Below are 23,906 nucleotides of genomic sequence, written 5' to 3' on the forward strand. Positions count from 1 at the left end.
CAGTCAGCAAATGAAGGTATGTACTCTTTTTTAGACATAATGCTATTGCACACTTAACAGGTCACAGTATAGTGTAAACATAACTTTTACGTGCACTGGGAAAACAAAAAAATTCATGTGACTCACTTTATTATATTTGTTTTATTGCGGTGGTCTGGAGCTGAATCTGCAATGTTTCTGAGGTATGTCTGTACATAAATCTTTGATCACATTTCTGATTCTCTCCTTGGGTTAGAATGCAAAAAATGGAATTTCAGGTAAAGATGAAAACTCTTTAAGGCTTATGATAATCTTGCCAGATTGCTTTGCAGGAAAGATATATCCATTTATACTCCCATGAGCAACATGACAACACCACTTCCCTGCACCCTAACCAACACCCAGTCATTGAATTGATTTTTTTTTTTTTTTTTGCGGTACGCGGGCCTCTCATTGTTGTGGCCTCTCCCGCTGCAGAACACAGGCTCCGGACGCGCAGGCTCAGCGGCCATGGCTCACGGGCCCAGGCTCCGCGGCATGTGGGATCTTCCCGGACCGGGGCACGAACCCGTGTCCCCTGCATCGGCAGGCGGACTCTCAACCACTGTGCCACCAGGGAAGCCCTGAACTGATTTTTTGAAATGCATTCTGCAAGAATCCTCTTCATCCAGAAGCTGATGGTGAGCTCTTTGGAGTCAGCCAGGGTTGAGATTCAATCCTCAGCCTGTGTAGCCATGTGACATGTGAGTCAGTCTCTGAACATCTGCTTCCTCATTCAGTCGGTAACAGTAACTACCACAGAGCTTTGTGGTGATCAGATGTAATGTTTATAAAGTGCTTAGCACAGTCCTGGCAAACAGAATTCAATAAATGGTATACGTATTTTAGACTAAATGTCCCATGAGGTCATGTCTATGGTGGGTTGTTTTTATTTGGGGTTTTTTTGCTTTTTGTTTTTGTTTTTTGTTTTTTGCCTTTGCTCAGTGTCCGATGCATCGCTGGCACTCAATATCGAATGAATGAGGGCTCCAGAGTAGGAAGGGTGGGGAGTGCAGCCCTGATGGGTCTCTTATCAGGCTCTCTGATGGCAGGAGACAGATGACCTCAATCTTGCGGAGCCGTCATGCTCTCCACCTCACTCTGGCCCCGATCAAGCCTGCAGGTGTTCACCCACTGATTCTGGAGGCTGTTCGTCAGCCGATTCAGAGCAACAAGTTCCTCACTGTACAAATGAGAGAATTTCTGTGGAGAAACGAAGATTGCCAGAAGCTGTACCAAGAACGTGGAGGGCATTTCTTCTCTCAGCAGCTGGTGGAGTTCATGGCCAGTGGGCCAGTCTGAGCCTAAATCCTCCCCCACAAGGATGCCATCCAGATCTGGAGGACCCAGAGGGATGGGACCCACCAGAGTGTTTCGAGCATGCCACGTGGCCCCAGATTCAATTCGTGGGAGTTTTGGCCTCACCAACACCTGTAACACAACCCATGGCTCAGACTGTGGTTTCAGCCACTAGAAGAGATTGCAGCCTTTTCCCTTGACTTCAGTGAACAGTGCTGGTATGAGGAAGAGGAGCCTTAGCTGCGCTACAGTCCAGAGGAGGCCTGTCTGTCTGTGAAGACTGGTGGCGTTACCCGGCCTCTTCTCGCAGACCTCTGGGCCAGAGTGTTCTCCTAGGACCAGGGAGGCCTGGGGCTCACTGCACCATCTCTGCTGGCCACCGCCACCTGCATGAGGGCCTAGCTCCTTGCTGCTGTCTCTTCTAGAATCTAACTCTCCATCTGCCTCTTCTCTGGAATGTCCATGGGTGGTTCAGAGGAATAATGGCTCCTCTTTTTTCTGAGAACTGTTCATCCATTTTCAAGGGGGAGCTTTCCTAATTGACTTGCCTGAAAAACGCAGTGGCTCTGTGTTAGCAATATTTGGTCTATTTTCCTTAATGAAAGTCAGTGTTCTACTGAAACCTCAAGGTTGGGAGCACTACTTTAGGTGCTATCTCTCTATCTTTAACTGGAGTAATTAAACCTGTCCTGAAGTAAAAAAAAAAAAAAAAAAATCGCATGAATGAAAAGCTTCTATTTCAATAGTTAAAAATGATATGTCCCTTAAGTTAATTTAATTACTAATAAAGCCCTGGGCTTATTAGCTATTTGCATTTCCAGTCTGTCATTTTAAAATTCATGTCCTCTGGCCATTCAACAAGGGAATTTGTAGGTTTTTACCAAGTGTTTAAAATATGACCCACACTTGACGTCCAAAAAGCTCACGTCTAAGAATTTATCTTAAAGAAACAAAGCAGCTATATTCACAAATACATATACATTTACTATATTAATTATATATATATTTTTTTTCTTTGTGTTGTTTAGTACTTTTTAGTTTTCCTATAGTTTTTTAAAATAATCAGAGAAAAAATAATAAATATGATTTGGAGAAAAAAAACCCAAAATAGAAAAACCTCCTGTGGGAAATTACTATTAAACAAGTTTTTAGTTGATGGACACATTAAACCTAACTGAATCAATCCTGAGAATCCCAGTGGTCACCCATTCTCTGTCTATCTGTCTATCATCTATTATAGATTTTATCTGGACCAACTGGAAACCATTTACTTTTCAATATTCATAAGAACTTGGTCAGTGAGTCACCCATATTTACTGCTCATTGTTTAATATGAATCCCTGTAACCACCTGAAATGTCTCTCTCCAAGGGAAAGCTCTCCTCTGGGTGTTCACCCCATCTGGGCCAGTCACCAACTTGAGATCTAGCTCGCATTCTACTTTGGACTTTGCCCTTCTTTTCTGTATAGTCTCTGTTCAAAGATGCATTAGGATTTGAGACTGCTTTAAGCTGCAAGTCAGAACATGCCTCAGTTCATGGAAGGCAGTGTGGTCATGTGGAAAGAATGAGATTTGGATTCAGATAGAATTAGATTTAAATCTCAGCCCTACATTTATTAGCTGTGTGATTTTAAGCTATTTGAAAAAGGGTAATAATGCCTACTATGTAGTGTTATGAGAATTAAATAATGACAATGTGTATATACACCTGGGCCTGGCATGCAAGAGCAACTCAATGAACAGTTCTCTGCCTCATTTTCCTCCTTTCCTCATTCCCTTCGTAGCACCTGCTGCATCTGATGAGGAGAAGGGACCCCTGCAGAATATAAGGAGATGCATATTAGGAGGTGGAAATGAAGATGGAAGGAAACTAGTGGGTGGAGTGGCAGAGGGGGTTGGGTAGTGAGGATCAGAACTGGAAGAAAGCCCGGATTGACTGTTTTGTAAGTGTAGGAAGCATTTCAGGAGAGGAGGGAAAAACAGCACATGCTTTAAACAAGTTGGAGGAAAAGAAGGTGGGTGAGGTGGGGGCATAAGAAACATTATTACCCTCTCTTGACTGGGCTATGCCACCAATGGGCAAAGGCACATTAGGCCAGGTAAATGAGGTTGATAACGTTTCAGGTAGGAAACAGGAAGATACCAGCAAGAACAGGATATTTTCCTAATCTCAGCCAGCAAACTTTAGCTTTGGCAACCAAAATCGGTTTGACTATCAAAGGAAATATCTAGCCAAGCCTGGGAATAAGATCAAGGTTTAAATTAAATCAACTGCAATTGACAACAGTTAAGAATTATAACCAACTATATAGCACAGGGAACTATATTCAATATCCTGAGATAAACCATAATGGAAAAAAATATTAAAAAAGAATGTAGAGACTTCCCTGGTGGCACAGTGGTTAAGAATCTGCCTGCCAATGCAGGGGACACGGGTTTGAGCCCTGGTCCAGGAAGATCCCTCATGCCGTGGAGCAACTAAGCCCGTGTGCCACAACTACTGAGCCTGCACTCTAGAGCCTGAGAGCCACAACTACTGATCCCGCATGCCACAACTACTGAAACCTCCGTGCCTAGAGCCCGTGCTCCGCAACGAGAGAAGCCACCACAATGAGAAGCCCACGCACCGCAATGAAGAGTAGTCCTCACTTGCTGCAACTAGAGAAAGCCCACGCACAGCAACAAAGACCCAACACAGCCAAAAATAAATAAATAAATAAATTTATATTAAAAAAAGTATATATATATATATATATACACACACATACACATACATAGCTGAATCACTTTGCTGTACAGCAGAAATTAACACAGCACTGTAAATCAACTATACTTCAATAAAAAAAAAATTTTAACCAAACTGAAACCACACAGGTATTTTTGTTAAGACCTTATATTAGCCCACAAGCAGTATATATAATTACAAAATTTACTTGAAAATTTTTAGAGCCAAGAATTACCAAGAAAACCTTGGGGAAAAAAAACAAAGATGGAAGACTTGTTCTTATTACAAAACTCATTAAAAAACTATAGCAATTAATTCCAAATAGAGCAATGGAACAGAATAAAGATTTCAGAAATTGATCTGTATATATATGGTCTGTTAATTAATGACTAAGATAGCTCTGCGGAGCAGGGGTAAAGGACTGTCATTTCAACAAATGGTGCTGAGGCCAGTGCATCTCCATGTGGAATAGAATGAAACATGATTCCTATCTCAGACCACACATAAAAATCAACTCCCAGCTGGACTGTAGAGTTAAATGTGAAAGGCAAATCAGATAAGCTTCTGGGACATAACACAGAAGAATCTCTTTATGATCTTAGGATAGAGCACGGTTTTCTCAAACAGAACACAGAAACATTAATCATTGACAAACTGACCTTTGTTGAAATTAAAAACTTCTGTTCAACAACACATCATTTACAGAACAAAAAGGTAAGCCACTGGAGAAGATTTTGCAATACATATACTCAACAAAGGAATTGTATAAAATATATCTCCCAGAAATCAGTAAGAAAAAGGCAGACAACCCATTCAAAAATGGGCAAAATATCTGAATACATATATCCCAAAAGATGACATCAAAATTTGCACAAAAAATACGAAATGTTCCTTAACATCATTAGTCATCAGAGAAATGAAAATAAAACCACAAGGAGATACTATTACATATCCATCAGTATGACTAAAATTAAAAAGACTGAAAATACCAAATATTTTGCAAGGATATGGACTGGTGAGAGTGGAAACTGCTATAAGCAATGAAAAAGTACAGAGTCATGATACAACATGAATGATCTCAGACATCACACTGTGAGAAAGAAGTCATACACAATAAGGTACACATCATATAATTCCATTTGAATGAAGTTATTATTTGGTAAATTTATAAAATTTGCCTGGAGAAGAATTTTCCGAGCTATTTCTAGTTACAGTTTTTTAACTTTGGTAACATTCCACCAAAGTGTATAGAAAAAACTTTACATTCCCTGTCTGCACTTTGCCAGTTTTTTGGATATATTAACATGGAGGTGGAGGCCAATGCACTTAGATAAGAGAAAAAATTAAAGGCATAAGAATTGAAACAAGAAGCAAAAATATCTTTATTGGTGGGTCACGTAAAATTACACCTGGAAAATCCTAGCACATCAAAGATAAAACAAATTTAAATGACAGAATTCAGCAAGTTAGCAAGATATAAAATTATCATGCAAAAACGAATAGCTTTCATATATAAAAATAACCAGTTATAAGATATAATGGAAGGGCTTCCCTAGTGGCACAGTGGTTAAGAATCCTCCTGCCACTGCAGGGGACACAGTTTCCAGCCCTGTTCGGGGAAGATCCTACATGCTGTGGAGCAACTAAGCCCATGCACCACAACTACTGAACCCACTCTAGAGTCCACAAGCCACAACTACTGAGCCTGAATGCCACAACTACTGAAACCCGCGTGCCTAGAGCCCATGCTCCACAACAAGAGAAGCCACCGCAACGAAGAGTAGCCCCTGCTTGTTGCAATTAGAGAAAGCCCACGCACAGCAATAAGGACTCAATGCAGCCAAAAATAAATAAAATTAATAAAATTAAAAAAAAAGATATAATGGAAGAGAAAAACTACAATCACAATAGCAGTGCAAAAGACAATACTTAAGATTAAATTTTAGTAGTGTTCAAAACCTCTATGAAGAACATTTAGAACATTTCTGAAACATATAAAATAGACTTGACATCCAGTCAGTTCTTCCTAATTTATAAATTTAATGCAATTCCTCCAAAAAAAAAAACAAAAATTTTTTTTGTTGCTGAAGCTGCAAAATTGATACTTAAGTTCATTTGGAAAAACAAACATAAAAGAATAGCTAAGAAAACATTGAAAATGAAAAGCTATGAGGGGTGATTAGCCCTATCAGACATTATACCATACTACACAGCCTTCATATTTAAACTTCGTGCTATCAATGCATGAAGAGACAGACTAATGGAATGGAATAGAAAGTCCAGAAACAGACCACACTACATATGAAAATCTAGCACACTGATGGGGCAAAGAGGCCGCTTTAATAAATGATGCACAGACAACTGGATAGTCATTTGTAAAAGATAAAATTAAATCCATTTCTCACAACTTTACACAAGAGTAAACTCTAAATGGATCAGAGATGTAAATGTGAAAGAAATGAAACTATAAGAGCACAAAAGGAGAGCAAGAAAACAAATTTTGCAATACATTATAGACAAAGGGTCAATATCCTTAATATAAAAGTTTTAAAAAAATTAATTTGAGGGGAAGGAACTAAAAATCCTAGAAAAATGGACAAAATACACGAACAAGCAATGCACCAAAAATGGCCCTTACACATACAAGTTCAACTTCATTCATAACAGAAATGAAAACTAAAACTACATGGAGATTATCATCCACTAGATTGGCAAAAAATCAAAAGCTTGACAATAAATTCCGATGGTGAGGATATGGAGAAATAGGCAGTCTTACACATTGTTGGCAGAAATACAAAACGGTGCAAGCTCTCTGGAGGGAATTTGGCAGTATTTAGCAAAACTACATATGCATTCACCCTTTTACCAAGCAATCCCACCTTCTAGGAATTTACTCTGAAGATAAACTTCCAAAAATATGAAAATACTAATAAGGTTAATATTGCAGCATTATTTATATATTGTAAATATTGGAACTACTTAAATACCCATATGTAGGAGAATGATAAACCATGGTATTTAAATTCAATGTAGGACTGTGTAGCTATGAAAAACAGAAAAGACCTGTATAAAATTGTAGGGAATAATTTCTAGGATATATTGTTCAGAGTGAGAATATATATAGCGTACAAATTTTTGTATAAGAAAAATGGGGAAATTAAAAATACACATATCCACTTTTAGCAAAAAGAAATGCAGAAAGGATAAACAAGAATGAAACTGTTTACCTACAATGGATAGAGCAGAAAGAGGAGAAAGGGATGGGGCAACAGGGAAGGGAGTAAGATTTGAGGACACATGAATATACACTGAAGAAAATAATAAGGGGTAAAGGAGCATTACCCCTTGCAACCTACTCTCAAAAGATTGAAAAAAAAGTATATGTAAGTGTGCATGTTCATGCTTGTATATGAATATATATGTGTGGAACATACACACATAGAGAATAACTTTTTAAATGATGAAACGTTAAAAATTGGTGAATCTGCGTAAAAGGTAAAAAGTACTCTATTATTCTTACACATTTTCCATAAATTTGTTATTATTTCAAAATTAAAAGTTTAAAAAACATGACCTGGTTTTAAAGCACTACTAAAAAGTTCAGAAATCAAGACTGGGATGATCAACCACCGGGTGTTTTCAGATATGTCTATGATGAATGGATAGATGTCATTTCACAAGTCCTATTTCCGGACTATTAAGACCAATAGACAAAAAAAAAACCCACAAAAAACCAACAGATGTGCAATTGCACCTCTTATTCCATTAGGCAGTGGCTTTTTGCCTCTAGCAGCATTTGCGCAAAGTCCAGATACACCCCGCAATCAGTTCAAATGCAATCATAGGTAGGCTGAAGTTAGTTTTATAAGCTTACAGTGGAGAAAATACTGATTATTAAACAAGACGAACATGAAACTCTTGAAATTAAACAGGCACTGTGATCAAGGGTACTCAAGCACTAGTGTTAGGTAGCTGTGCGTGAACCATCAGCACTGCCTAGCGGCTCTGACAGGCAGAAGAGAGTGTGGCCTGGGCCAACCAGCCTAATATCCATTGTGCTTCTTTCATTTAATCAACTATTATGTGCAATCACAAGCCAAGAGCCCTTTGAATCTCACTTTACCACTTACGACATCAAGGCACACAGATTAAATATTCTTTTATTTGACCCAAATTATTATTGAGTGATAACATTTAAATTACACATCAGAAAGCAGTACAATTACCTCTTAAAACAGGCAATGATGGTTTAATTAAAAGAGTTTGATAAAGAAGATATGGAAAAATCAGGATGTCAAGAAAAGTATCAAGGTGAACATATACCTTGATACAAAGACTAAAATATTTGACTATACAATTTGGGGTTCTAATTCAACAATTTTTGTTAGTAGTCATGCCGAAAATAACTGGAGAAATATATACATCATTGTTGAGAGGTTGTGTCTGGGGAGAGGATTATAGGGAAATACACACGTTTTGATAAAATTTCAATGTCTGAATTTTGAAGAATAAATATGCATTTCCTTTACGATTTAAACAGCTAAAATCAGATCTAGTTATCGGTCATGGCAATAGCAAGCTACGTGAACTGACTTCTTAAGAGGCTAAGCTAAATCACCAGTATTTTCACACCTAGCTATTAAACATTAAGTTCAGACTATTAACAGAAAATGAGATAAGCAAATGATGAAATGTGGACATTTTTCATTCAAAATATGGAAGCTCTTTGGACTCAAAAAACCAACTCTTCATTCTATAAAATCTTTTATATAACCTTAATGGTAGTTAGCTTTAAAAAGCCACAAAATACTGTGAATTAAATGTATGAGACACAAAAGAGGACATCAGGTTACATTGGGGGATGGTTATTTTTATTAAATTTAATTAATTAATTTATTTTTGGCCATGTTGGGTCTTCGTTGCTGTGCGTGGGCTTTCTCTAGTTGTGTGGAGCGGGGGTTACTCTTCGCTGTGGTGCGAGGGCTTCTCACTGCAGTGGCTTCTCTTGTTGCGGAGCACAGGCTCTAGGCACTGCGGGCTTCAGTTGTGGCACGTGGGCTCAGTAGTTGTGGCACACGGGCTTCGTTGCCCCGCAGTATGTGGGATCTTTGCGGACCAGGGATCGAACCCATGTCCCCTTCATAGGCAGGCGTATTCTTAACCACTGTGCCACCAGGGAAGTCCTGCTATTTTTAAATATAGTACATTTCAACAGAAAACTTTTACAATGGGAGACTTTTTTATTCCATTTTTCTAATAAAGAGTTTTTCCTCTTTATTAAAACATAAAACGTTTTCTTCTTGACCCTTTACATGTAAAATTTATCAATTTTACGGGCAATTTCCTGGCAATTTCAACAGGCTGAGCCAGGTGAAATATGTCAAGCAATTTACACATAAAATTAGAAAGCTAACCTTGGTTTTACTGCATAGTTTAGTATGCACAGGTTCCAAATTTACTGCAAAACTACACTGGCTTAAGTTTAGATTTGGAAGCACCACCTTGTGGCAAAAGTAAGAACTTCTGAATTGCAGGCGTCAAGACGTGTTTCCAGGAGAGAACACTGGTGGGCTTCTGAGGCATTGGTCAAGTTCTATTTCCTGACCTGTACAGAGAATGTCATGAGGCTCACTTTATCATTATTTGTTAAAGCACATGACTTTTCTGTTATTGCAGGTCATAATTTTTAAAGTTTAGGGAAAAAATGTCCAATTTGTACCCAAATTGAAAGTCGTATGCCTAAATGCTTGAATTTTCTAAGTACCAGTTTTATTTCCTAGAATTGTAAACGCACTATTGTATTTTGGTACTCAACAAAATGTCAGAAAGAGGGATATTCTTTGGTAAACGATGGAAGGATTTTTTCCCTCAGAACGTTTTCACTGAGGCCCTGTCTCAGCCTCAAGGAACTGTAGGGGCTCTGCAGTCATCTGGAAATCACCGCTACACACCTATTCCAACATGTCTGAGAACTGTCCAAAAAACCCTAGACTTCACTGCATCAATACAGAATATCAAGGATATGTGGCATATTTAACTATGCAGCAATATTCATCAAAAAGGTTTTTCCTTCCTATTTACTGTATTTCCAGGTGACACATGCTATTCGCAAAATGACCTGAATTGGCTGAGTTTCACCCTCTCTCACTGCCATGGAATCACTTCTCCTAGGAGCTAACAGAATCACATTTAGTACCTCTTTCATACCATAGAGCAGTTTGTAGAAAGGGAGAAAGCCTTACTCTTTTTTTCTCAGGAACCTGTCAGGACGCATTAGTGACCATCTCCCTCACTATGACCCTCACCCCAGCAGGTGACATCTCATTGGAAGGTGAGGAGAGCCATTGGCTGAGTCTTCCCAGACAGCCACCCAAACCAGCTTCCATCCCACCATGGAGAGCAACTCTTACTCATGATTTCATCTTTGCTTCATTCAAATACTGGGAATATTAAAGATGGGAGCAGATGTGTCTGAGAATCTTTCACAGGACAAGGCCTTCTGCTGAGTTAATGCAACCTGCTAAAATAATCCTTATGCTCAAGTGAGGCACAGAAAACATTTTTAAAGAAACTAAGGCTACATCGCAATTCTTGACTTAGACCCATTAAAAGGGCTATGATATAGAGGCAGCCACTAAGCAAATGCTGTCTTTTATAGTTTGACACATTCTAGGTATGAATATGCCTATCAGGAATATCACTCAGTCTAGCGTTTGTTTCTACATATAAAGAAATGTCAGGCTGTTGTACCACCAAGATCTATAACTTCCTTAAGGAGTCTTGAATATACAGCTGCACTGTTAGATGAAAAGGAGGAATACTCTCAGGGAGTCTTTAAACAGAGTCTTAAAAAGGAGAATGGGATTATTGAACTTAAATCTGAAGAGGTCAAATTCTTAGGTCCCCCGAATACACGTAAGAAAATGTAACAGGAGCTGCTTCTCTAAGATTTTGGAATTGCCCATGCTCAATGTTAAGATAAAATATTAATGAGAAACCTTGGCATTGATATTCCACAGAAGTTATATTTCAATATGTTTATCTAATATAATCATAAGGTTCAAGTGACCACTCTATCTAAAACAAAATAAAACAAAACTCTTCAATAGCTTCTGAGAAGATATGGTTAAATTATTTTAACCCTTTCCTCCTAGAAACAGGTGAGAGAGAGAGAGAGAGAGAGAGAGAGAGAGAGAGAGAGAGAACCATTAATAATAGAAAATAATGGAGAAAATTACCACCATTCAATGGGAACATAATCCTCTGGAATCTTTGCTACAACTGGAATAAAAAACAATTGTGACAGACTTCATTTTTTGATACAAACATATCTAATTATTCAAAGTATAGGGTATATGTAATCATTCAAAGTTTCTGGCTGATACTATCACAAGCATTAGAAAAAGAACACATACTGAGTAACAGACAGTGAGCTTAGGCACCGTTTCATATAAATTGTTTTACCTGCAGGAAATCCAGGATGTCTAGAAATTATGAAAATTATAAAAAGGGCTAGATTCTATAAGCTCTTCTCCTCAACTTTGGCTAAATATAATAACCTTAAAATACTGGCACAGTCTTTGATTATAAAGCAGAAACGTACAATGGTAGATTTATTTTAGTCCTTACTCAAGACTGTATTTAAGCAAAGCTCTCACTCGGTAAGACATATACTGATGTATGTCAGAAAAACAACATTCTAAGTTTTATGGAGCATTTATAGAACAGGTAATGTTAACAACCAGATTAAAAAATAAGGAAAACCAATGCTATTCTATACGCCCTTGAGCTGGGAAGTTTCTCAAAATAATGAAGTCATGTTCAGGAAATGATATTCAAAACCATAAATTTTTATACATTAGTTTCTCTGTTAAGTAAGAATCATTCAAATTCTTCAGTTAACAGCAATACTCAAAAAATCTTCAACTGGTAAACTCGTAGTTTGCAACGTTTCGATTTTTCCTGCATCTTGAAAACTTCAAACTGCCATTAAATATATTATCTTCTGTCCCTTCTTACAGAACGAAGGTTCATAAAAGGATCATCATCATCATCCTGGAATGACATCCAAATGTAAAATTAGTGACTGGTCCACGCTTCGCTGAAACAAGACAGAAGTTCTTATGGGCAAAACAATACCAGTAAGAGCCATTTCCTCCTTTCACATGCGGTAGACTTTCACTTCTCTATTTCCTTTATAAATATGAATAGTTTGTCAATTTTTTTCTCTTCCTCCCTTCCTTAGTAGCTATTTCATTGTTAAAACAATGAAAGTCCAACTAAATTCTTAGCAAGCATTAAAAATAAAAATTTATCCTGCTCTATATGTGTGTATATATATAAGCCCACAATATATATCATATATATTTCTCTCAATTATTCACCTTAATAAAAGCAAATAAGGCATGGGCAAGACAAAAAAACAACAAAAAAAAACCTCTTCAAGTCATTTCTATTAGGTTTTTAAATAGGTTTTTCTTTTTTTTTTCACTTACATTTTATAACTGGTATATCTGATGCTCTGGAAATTCAGAGCCAAAAAAATAATGAAGCCACATGACCTAATTCAGAAATAGCTGTAATTTTTATTTCCATTACCCATTTAATGCTAGAAATAGACAGCTACTCTCAGACTGGTACAAGAAACAACCTAGGAAAGCAATCTTTCAAATATTTTTTTTGGAAAAATAAGTAGAGGAACTATTTAGTTTCAAAGACTTCCCATGCTGCTGGGACGTAGATTATATGCATAGTAAGAACAGGCAGGAATATCAGATGTTAACTAAGAATTTAATTAGAGAGAATGAAAACTAAACCTTCGATAAGCCCCAAATACATAATTTGATGAGGTTAACATAAAATCAATGATATACATTCTATAGCTATTCAAAAGAGAAAGCAAATTTGTAAAGTTTTGATTTATGTTTCCTCTAAGACATTAATCAAAAGGGGTAATTATTTGGTGTTAGGCTCTGCTGGTGATATTAACATGTCCCAGTGTTCGCTAGATTAGCCGCCTCTAGTGAGATATGGATGCCTTGAGAAACACAAATTCGCTCTCCCTTATTGATTCACTTTCTGCTACCATAAAAGGCAGAACTTGTTAATAAACCAGAGATAAATCCAAACTAGAGTAGAGAATTTGCTAATAGTTCTCCTTTGGAGCTAACATGAACTATATGAATTTCTGTAAGTAACATATAACCACATGTATATCTAGATGCTTTGGAATTAATAAACGGGTCAACAACTGCCCACTTCTCTCCTGGAGGCAACATGCTAGTATTTAATAGGCAGACTGAGCTCATGGTGCCATTTTTCTTTGCAGCCTGAGTTCTGGGGCGTCTTCTCTTCAAGCTGTTTCAAAACCACAACTGGGACACAGAGAACATGGCGGCAGCAGGTGAAGCTCAAAACCAAAGGTGTGCGTCATGTGGTACAACAGGGATGAACCTGGAGGACACTATGCTCAGTGAAATAAGCCAGGAACAGAAAGAAAAATGCTGTATAATTCCACTTATATGAAGTATCAGAGTAGTCAAAATCATAGTGCACAAAGTAGAAGAGCCCCTTGCCAGGGGCTGAGGAGAGGGGAAAATGAGGAGATGTGGTTCAATGGGTATAGATTTTTGGTTTGGGAACATGAAAAGGTTCTGGAGACTGTTGCACAACAGAGTAAATATACTTAATACTAGTGAACTACCTGTACACTTAAAACTGGTTAAGATGGTAAGTTTTATGTTATGTGCTTCTACCACAACTGAAAAACACCACCATGTACCGCCTTAAATATACAGGAAATGTGTAGAGCATACAGTGAACATTTAATAAACATTCTGTTGTAAAGCAACATTAAAGGCTTTCACGATATCATCACCACTATTTCTCCAAACATAAACAACAGAAGCTGAAAAAACTATTCTGATCCTACTGTTAACTGGGCAAGTTAAATAAGAGCTGAGTGATATTATATGTTAAGGATCTGCAGGCCTTTCACATCTGAGGTATTTCCATCGATGAGCACTCAACAGAGGCCACTCATTGACTCAATATTAACTATGGTTCAAAGGAAGGTGATCAATGAAACTATTTTTAGAAATAATTTTCGGCAACTAGCTTAGCAGTCCCTATTCAGATTTTATAAACATTTAAGGATTATTTAAGACTTAACGTATTACGTTATCACCTCATCTGATTCAAAATCAACCCCTTTAGCGATTTGGTTCCGGGACGTGCGTTTGCTCGATGATGAAGTGCTCAACCACCTGAGGCAAAATGTGAGAAAAACAGAGAAAATGAACCAAAGAATTCATCACAGAAGGCTTTCGAGCTAAGTTTTTCATTTTAGTAGCAGCCATGAATAAAAATAACTAACACATTCCCTTCGAGCTACATCAGAGGCAGTAGAAGCTTAGTGGCAATGAAAAGGACTCTGATGTCAGGGTCTGAATTCCAGTTCTGCCATTTAGGAGCCACATGGCTTCAAGCAGCTTAGCCTCCCTGTGCCGCAATTTCCTCACCTGTAAAACGAGGATGATAAGAATTTTTTTTTTTAATCTTTTTTTTAGATGTTGCGGGTAGGAGTTTATTAATTTATGTACTTATTTTTGCTGTGTTGGGTCTTCGTTTCTGTGGGAGGGCTTTCTCTAGTTGTGGCAAGCGGGGGCCACTCTTCATCGCGGTGCGCGGGCCTCTCACTATCGCGGCCTCTCTTGTTGCGGAGCACAAGCTCCAGACGCGCAGGCTCAGTGGTTGTGGCTCACGGGCCTAGTTGCTCCACGGCATGTGGGATCCTCCCAGACCAGGGCTCAAACCCGTGTCCCCTGCGTTAGCAGGCAGATTCTCAACCACTGCGCCACAGGGAAGCCCGATAAGAATTTTTTACAGATTAAATGTGTTTATATACTTAAACACTTTGCTCAGTGCCTGACACACATGAAGCACGCCACAGATGTTTGCTGACATCATAGTTCTTAGCATATATTAACATGTACCTACTACCACCCTCTACTCCTGAAAATTATGGCAATATTGAAATATTTTAAATCAAATCTCAGTTACGTTTCTGTAACAGGATAAAAGGATCTTAGGAAAGGCTCACCGCTTTCTAGGGTTGTCTCACTGTTAATATTATTTGTGTCCAGTCCGAAAAACAAATATTTACTTAGTGCTTGACCCCTGCCAGGTACTATGATAGGCCCTGGGAAACATCAGTAAGCAAGATAATCAGAAATCTACTTTTATGAAGCTTAACTTGTAGCGATGCAACTCATATTCCTATGTATTTCTACTAACAAAAATTTTAGGTCATCTTAGGACAGGGGCCAGCAAACTTGGCTAGCACACCAAATCCAGCCTACCTGTTCCTTACAGCCTGTGAGCTAAGAATGGTCTTCACATTTTGAAATGGGTATATTTAAATGGTTATATAAGCACCTACATAATATCCCCAGTTTTGCCTCTTGGCCTGCAAAGCCTAAAACATTTACTACCTGGCCCTTTAAGAAAAAAGTCTGCCGGCTCCTGTCTTAAATAAAAGCAGTGTCTGTGAACTCTTAGCCAACAATTTATTACCATGCTTTGGGATGTTACTATAGCAAAGGGCTTGTCTGGACAAATTGTTGAGAGTCAAGAGGTCTATGCATCAGAAGGAAACAGAAAAATCCACAGGCTCTTAGGCACAAAAGTAAAGGACAGGAGGATCTGCCGAGCAAACTTGAAGAGCAACATAGCTTTGGAGGTAGAGGATCAAGGAATTTATCAACCAATCTACCTGGGAAGTCCCCAACTCTCTGTACTTGACCTAAGCAGGAACTGATCATTGTTGGCTTGTTTCCATCATCTGTGACAGGAAGAAGCAGATCAAAAGCATGAAGCCACAGTGCCAAGGCTAGTCACAGCAGGTGAGGCATTGTTGCTGTGAGAGCTGGGGAAAGAGGGGGGTTATAGGAAGAAGCACTCACTGAGGCCTGACTCTGCTTGCTGATGTCTCCCCAGACAAATAACCAGTGGTGTCCAGAAACAAGCCAGGCATTCTACACCAGATGCTGGCTCATTTGATCATAGCAGGAGCCCCCAATTCTGCACCAGAGGACCTCACACACCTACAGATCCAGTCTATGAGAGGTCCCCTATCCTCAGAGAGCAGTGGCAGGAAGGGAAGAATAGTTATACAGTTTTGACTACTGGGTCAAATAAATGGACTCTTGTCCTGGACGTCAAAAAATGTTTAATTGGATTAGTTTCCTGTGGATGGCTCAAAAATAAGGCAGACAGGGGGTATTACATTGAGTGCCAGGAGCTGTAAGTCTTCTCCATTTTTGTACAGATATAATTTGGAGGCACAAGTCAGAATTCCTACCTAGAGATGTTCAGCCAATTATGTCAGTTGTAACAGCATCACAAGCATAAGAGAACATGTTAAATTGGCCTACATAAAAGGTGCCCCCAGAATGTTGGCTCCCCCCACTGCAAGGTTTAATAGAATCCCCTCCATCTCTCCTCCTCTACCTGGCCTGATGGGGCCAGGTCTTCTCTTGCTCACTGCTTTAAGGTCGGCAGGGAGGGGAAGGTTGCCACCAGCTCTATCAAATCTGGAAGGGTCCTTTTGTCCCCAGTACAACCATGTAGAGTTTGGTGCAGTTTTTCCAGGGGAAAGTGGGTGGATTTCCACTGCCCATCCAGCAGAAAGGAGTTTTACAGCTGGAAGTTCTTTCCTTTTTAAAGTCAACTACCAGAATATTAGTGCTTTTACTGCTTACCATTCTTTCCATTATTCTTGTTCTATTTCCCTAGCCTGTTATTTCTTCAATAAGCCCTTCTAGAGGTGTTACTATGTGTTAAGTGCTGTACTTTAGCACTTCACAAATATTAACTCACTTTAAAGCCTCATAACAACACTTTGAGGTAAATATTATTATCTTCACCTTACAAATGAGGACACTGAGGCACAGAAGTCAACAAAACTTGCACAACATCCACACTCAGTAAGTGGTAGAGCTTAAATACTTTAAATCATGAGTGAAATACCTATGCAAGCCATGCCATTACTAAACAATTCTTCAAAGACAGCATAAATTGCGTCACCCAGTTGCTGTCATCAGGAACACAAATCTGCCAAGGCTGGTTTCAGATTTCTTGCCAAAATGTGCATTTCTAAATCTCCTCTCGTCAATTAAATGATTCTTATTACATGCACAGAGGTCTGAGAGCTTAATCTGTTATGTGAAGAAGCAACAGCAGAGGATGGACCTAGAGATGATCATACTAAGCGAAGTAAGTCAGAAAGAGAAAGGCAAATATCACGTGATATCACTTACATGTGGAATCTAAAATACGACACAAATGAACTTATCTACAAAGCAGAAACAGACTCACAGACATAGAGGACAGACTTGTAGCTGCCAAGGGGGAGGCAGGTGGGGGAGGGATGGAGTGGGAGTTTGGGGTTAGCAGATGCAAATTATTATATTGATACACAGGATGGATCAACAACAAGGTCCTACTGCATAGCATAGGGAACCATATTCAGTATCCTGTGATAAACCATAATGGAAAAGACTATGAAAAAGAATACGTATATGTACAACTGATTCACTTTGCTGTACAGCAGAGATTAACACAACATTGTAAATCAACTATACTTCAATAAAATTTAAAAAAAAAGAAAAGAAGCAGCAGCGGCAACAGCAGAGATGAGTCCTGGAGCAGAATGCTTGGCTCCGTGACTGGCTGTGTGACCTTAGGTAAGTTACGTAGACTACCACGCCTCACTTTCTTCAAAGGTAAAAGGGGGAAAATAGAGTTATAAGTACATTTACCTCCTGGAGTGACTGTGACCAGCAAATAAGCTAATTCATAGGCAAAGGCTCAGAATGGTACCTGACACACAGGAAGTGCTGAAAGCTGAAACAGAATATTAACAAAATACAAAGCTATTTTCTGTTAATTGGAGAGGACATAGTACTCCAGCAATAAAATCACTGGGTGATAAAGGCGAAAGGAAATGAATGACAAGTTATTCAAATTTTCCGTGAAAATACTTGTAATAATGCTGCATTGACTCCACGAACTACCCCTTGGTCTATTTTTCACTTTTGAACATACGTGACTAGCTGAAAATAAATCTGTTAGACTTCCAGGGCTTCCCTGGTGGCACAATGGTTAAGATCTGCCTGCCAATGCAGGGGACATGGGTTTGAACCCTGGTCTGGGAAGATCCCACATGCCACAGAGCAACTAAGCCCGTGTGCCGCAACTACTGAGCCTGCGAGCCACAACTACTGAAGCCTGCACGCCTAGAGCCCATAATAAGAAAAGCCACCGCAATGAGAAGCCCACACACCACAATGAAGAGTAGCCCCCGTTTGCAGCAACTAGACAAAGCCTGTGTGCAGGAATGAAGACCCAACACAGCCATACATACATACATACATAAATAAAATTTTTTTTAAAAATCAGACTTCTGTAGCATAGAGAAATATGTAGGTTGAATTCTGGATAATTTTTAATTTTTTCAGATGTTCCTTTTTGCAGGAAGTCACTGCACCGACCTTTGATCAGCTTTGGAAGTGGTAGGAAAAATGTCTTCTTCGGTATCTGACTCATCTACCACAATCACCTAAGGGGGAGAAAGCACAACAGCAAATAGTCTTTGTGGGAATGGAAAATCTGAATAAAAATGCATTAACTAATGTCCAAAAATATATATTTTTATAAAAAGTTACAAAAAAGGAGGCAGATACCATGTAAGCAATAACCATAAAAACTAAAGCTCTGCCTAACCTCCCCACTAATGTCACTCTTCATTTACAAATGGTTTTTTTATACAACATGTGTGAGCTCACTTCTCTCCTACTACCACGGCAGCCTGGGTACCTATAGGAACATGCACTCAGACTGGTGAATGACTCACAATGGGTCATGTGCGGACAGTGCCCTGTGATTTTCTTGGGTTCTAATGAGGAACTAGGCCATCGGTGCTTCATCTCCAATTTTAAATGAGGTATAAGACTGTGTGGGAAGTACCGGATATCTGTTTTTCTGTTACATTTATCCCTGTTAAATACCACTTGCTGCTTTTAAGCCCCAAGAAAGATACCTGTGATTCTTGATACTATCATCCAAATTACTACCTACTCCTCTACATTTTGTGTTATCTTGACACTTAATACACACACTTGCCATGTCTTCATCCAACTGATAAAGCCAAAGACAAAACAGTGAAAAAAGCAGCACTTGAGACCCACCCCCACCTAAGGCTGACATTGAACTATTAATCAAAGACCATTAAATGAAGTTTCTAAATGGCTATGAATCCAGCCAATATTTCTGCATTTTGTCCATGAAACTGTCAGGAGATTGTCTTAAGTGCCTTGAAGGGATCAAATGCCTTCAGCATTCCCCTGATCTACCACTATGTCACCTCAATCAAAAACATGAAAGAAAAAGTTACCATGACTTGCTCTTTCTGAACTCATGTTCTTGCATTATAAAAGAAAAATCTAGAAGGGAAGCTACCTTGTGGACATGATGATAATTTTGTTTTCAGATGTGATCTTGCAGCGATAGCAGGCAACAGTTGAATAGGAATAATGAAATGGAGCTCAGGATAAAAGTTAGCACCAGTATACCCATATATAATTGTATAATAATAAGAAAGGAAAAAACAAAAAAACAGAGAAGTTTTCTGGAAGAGGAGGTGGTCAATTGTGTCACATACTCAAGAAATCAAGGAGTGAAATTTGAGAAAATGCTGGTGGGGCAGTATGATATAGAGCAACGATTCTCAACTAGGTGTGATTTTTAAAACCCCCCCCATCCCAGAAACAACTGGACATGTCTGGAGACATTTTGATTATCATAACTAGGGGGGACACCCCAGGCATCTAGCAGGTAGAGGCCAGGGATGGTGCCTGGGAAGTAAGACACATGTGTTTTGAAAGAGAGGTAACAGGAGAATCAAGCCCATTCTGGACTCTTCTTGGAATCCAAAGGAAGAGCAGAGGTTTCATGTTAAATCTAGAGTTGAACACAGAGGTCCGTAGACTCAGACCTTGTAGCTTGTCTTGAGTCTGGCTTCAGCCATTAAGACACAAGCCAGAGTATTATGAGAGTATAAGTAACAAAAGGAAGCCAGCAATAAATAAGACCTCTCTACGCACTGAACGCCCATCTTCAGTCATAGTTTTCCATGCATGGACTCTTTTGGTTCAACATTATTATCCTTAAAAATATTACTGGGTACATACATTTATGGGTGTCCAATCATGTGATCCATTATTAAAGAAAGAAAGAGAGAAACCCTCCTCCCACGCAGAAACCCTAGAAGCCCTCAGTCTAGATAATCAGTAAAGTTCTCTGCAGTTTTAATGTTCCACATTTTTTCTTCTTTTATTTACTTTGTAGACCAAAGAATTGACAATCATAATGTAGGAAACATAAATTGGTACACAATTAGAAAACTTTTTTTCTTACCTCTGAATAATTCTTAGTAGCAACATTTTGGGAGGGCTGCTGTCTTGCAGCTTTAAAGGCTATAAAGAAAAAGATGAAACATCCATTATGTTATTCTTAAAAAAGCTTAGAAAAATTTGCACACTTCTTTAGCTGAAGGTTTCCTAAGTCCTATCTGCAAAAATCCATGATGACTGATTATAAAACCACTTAATATGCTTTAAAATCGGGAGATGGAATTATATGTCTAACTACCAGTCTCATATGATTTCCCGGTTTACTCAAATAAAGTAGTAAGCACTGTTCATAAATACACCTACACTAAAAATATTTTATAGAAAAATACCTGAAGGATAAAATCTGATCACCTAATGGACTGAACTCCAAATACAGTGAAAGTAACCCTCCTCAGGTCTGCCTTCTCTTATAGATGACAATCTCTTTCCCTGTGGGAGCCACATGGTTCCAGTAAGCGCTTCCTTATTCTCCTCTACTTTGTTAGAAATATTCAGTACCTAAGAAATAGTCCAGAGGGAATGCTAGAAAACAGCCTATCTTTCTTTTTTTTTTTTTCTTTAAACATCTTTATTGGGGTATAATTGCTTCACAATGGTGTGTTAGTTTCTGCTTTATAACAAAGTGAATCAGTTATACATATACATATGTTCCCATATGTCTTCCCTCTTGCGTCTCCCTCCCTCCCACTCTCCCTATCCCACCCCTCCAGGCTGTCACAAAGCACCGAGCTAATATCCCTGTTACAGCCTATCTTTCATTCCATGATAACCTTCCTATGAATCCTTACATTTTCAGCTTTGTAAACTTGGTTAGAAACATGAAGTTTAGTTCATTTTTATTTTTCCTGAGACCAAAACTATAATATTTTGATTTTACAGTAAGAAATATACATTTGGTCTTCATCCACATTTCTGGCAGAGAGCCCCTAAAACCCTAATTTCCTAAAGCAATGAGAGCCATCAAGGTGCTTTTTGTTATGTTAATGAGATAACTTTGGGACCACAACTGAGGAGGGAGGCTGGTTACCAGGGGAACCAACCAGGAATAGAGGGTTCGAACTTTCAGTCCCATCCCCGATTTCTGGGGAGGGAAGAGGAGCTAGAGGTTGAATCAATCACCAACAGCCAATGATTTAATCAATCATTCCTATGTAGCGGGGCCTCCATAAAAACTCAAAAGGAAGGGGGTTCAGAGAGCTTCCAGGCGGTGAATCAAGATGCTTCCACGTGCCACCATGCTTGGACCCCAAACTCGATGAGGACAGAAGCTCCTCTGTTCTGGACTTCGCCCCTATACATCTCTTCATCTGGCTATTGATTCATATCCTTTCATATCTTTTGTAATAAACCAGTAATCTAGTGAGTAAACTAGTTTCCTGAGTTCTGTGAGCCACTCTAGCAAGTTAGTTGAATCCAAGGAGGGAGTCATGGGGACCTCTGATTGATAGCCTATTAGTCAGAAGTACAGATAACAACCTGGACTTGTGACTGGCATCTGAAGTAGAGGGGGGCAGTCTTCTGGAACTGAGTCCTTCCCCTGTGGGATCTGATGCTGTCTCTGGGCAGGTAGTGTCAGAATTGAGTTGACTTGCAGGACACCCAGCAGGTGTCTGAGGACGGCTTGGTGGTGTGGGTAACCCCCCCCACCCCCACTGGAATTAAGTGCAGATTATTAAAAACCTAGAATAAAATTTAAAGACCCAATTAGAGGTTTAATTTTTCTCCTACGCCTTACCAGTTTCCTAATACAAAAAAAAAAAAAAAGGTTTCCCCCAAGATAACCCCCAAACTAAACAACAGAGCAAGAGGAGATAAAAAGACAGAGGACTTGAAGAAGTCAAATGTTCAAAGAACCCTACAAAGTCCAAAATTCTCCTAGTCAGAAAACTCAGGAATCTTTCCACCTAGCCTAAATTTATGATTTACTCATTTTTCCTATTCCAGGTTCTATCCCCAATCTTAGGATGTCTACCTGAGAGAAAGGAAAGGAGGAAGCAGAGTTCTTACCCACCGTACTCAATCACTAGCCTCACATCCTACTCTACTCAAAAGGCTGGAGAGGGCTTCCCTGGTGGCGCAGTGGTTCAGAGTCTGCCTGCCGATGCAGGGGACACGGGTTTGTGCCCCGGTCCGGGAAGATCCCACATGCCGCGGAGCGGCTGGGCCCGTGAGCCATGGCCACTGAGCCTGCGCGTCCGGAGCCTGTGCTCCGCAACAGGAGAGGCCACAACAGTGAGAGGCCCGCGTACCGCAAAAAAAAAAAAAAAAAAGGCTGGAGAGGGCAACTGAATGCAAAGGCCAGCAATCATGACTCTTTCAAAAACTATTTCTGCTCAATCGTTATTCACTAATTGACCCCTCAAACTCTCGGCTCCTGGAAGAAACAAGAGCCTTCCTTTCTTTTTATCCCCAATAAATATTTGTGTGATAAATTAACATTATCAGAAAATTAAGCACTTGGTTCTGTTAGGAAGGCAATACATACTGTATTGGGGGTTAAAAGCTCTGGTTTTAGAGTTAGAGCCATGTGGACTCACTAGCTGGGTGACTGTGGCCAAGTTCCTTGGCTTCGTCAAGTCTCGGTTTCCCCACCTATAAAGCAGTTACTAATACTTCATGCTGAAAATTGTGGACAGGATAAAAAGAGGCGGTTAATGTAAATTGTTTTGGCAAGCACCTAGATGTAGTAGGTATTCAAATGATTTCACTAGTAATAGTGGATGGAGTAGCAGCAGTGGTAACCATGGTATAAATTAAATGCAAAGACAGAGGCTTCTTTTATCAACTTAGTCACTATCCTCTGAAGACAGACTTCAGTGGAAAAGTCTGGGCTGATAACTCTCATTCACAACCGCTGCTGGCTGTAAGTGTAACATCTACCTTTCCCAATAAAACTGCAGGACTATTGTACAAATCTTTACACTCCATGGCGCTTCTTATAATAGGATTGAACCTTTATTTATCTCTTCATTCCTCCATTTACAATACGAACGTAGAAGCTATAGTTTAAAGTTGCTTTTTTTTTTTGTAACCAAGCTTCATTTTTAAAAAAATTTTTTCATTGCTTTTATTTATTTATTTACATCTTTATTGGAATATAATTGCTTTACAATGGTGTGTTAGTTTCTGCTTTATAACAAAGTGAATCAGTTATACATATACGTATGTTCCCATCTCTTCCCTCTTGCGTCTCCCTCCCTCCCACCCTCCCTATCCCACCCCTCCAGGCGGTCACAAAGCTGATCTCCCTGTGCTATGCGGCTGCTTCCCACTAGCTATCTACCTTACGTTTGGTAGTGTATATACGTCCATGCCTCTATCTCGCTTTGTCACAGCTTACCCTTCCCCCTCCCCATATCCTCAAGTCCATTCTCTAGTAGGTCTGTGTCTTT

At 39.2% G+C, this 23,906-nt stretch overlaps 1 protein-coding gene and 1 pseudogene across 4 annotated transcripts in view; one reads left to right on the top strand and one right to left on the bottom strand.

Moving 5' to 3' along the window:
- The first annotated feature begins 906 nt into the window (after positions 1 to 906).
- LOC115802216 (nucleoside diphosphate kinase 6, mitochondrial pseudogene) lies at positions 907 to 1,653 on the top strand (annotated as a pseudogene).
- A 3,751-nt stretch (positions 1,654 to 5,404) lies between these two features.
- Positions 5,405 to 23,906, bottom strand: part of MRE11 (MRE11 double strand break repair nuclease) — a 70,937-nt gene continuing 52,435 nt past the window's right edge. For 3 of the 4 annotated variants that reach the window (XM_089915404.1, XM_022561353.2, XM_089915406.1), the window contains 4 exons: positions 20,519 to 20,577; positions 18,595 to 18,662; positions 14,229 to 14,307; positions 5,405 to 12,097 (listed from right to left, as the gene is read on the bottom strand). In XM_089915404.1, coding sequence (XP_089771530.1) covers positions 12,041 to 12,097; positions 14,229 to 14,307; positions 18,595 to 18,662; positions 20,519 to 20,577 — 263 coding nt within the window. In that variant the 3' untranslated portion in view covers positions 5,405 to 12,040. The remainder of the gene's footprint in view (positions 12,098 to 14,228; positions 14,308 to 18,594; positions 18,663 to 20,518; positions 20,578 to 23,906) is intronic. The other variant, XM_089915405.1, reaches the window with a different exon arrangement.

Source organism: Delphinapterus leucas, chromosome 7, assembly GCF_059928025.1.
Source record: "Delphinapterus leucas isolate spDelLeu-1000000601 "Yukka" chromosome 7, BTC_Dleu_Yukka2, whole genome shotgun sequence".
NCBI classification, from domain to species: domain Eukaryota; kingdom Metazoa; phylum Chordata; class Mammalia; order Artiodactyla; family Monodontidae; genus Delphinapterus; species Delphinapterus leucas.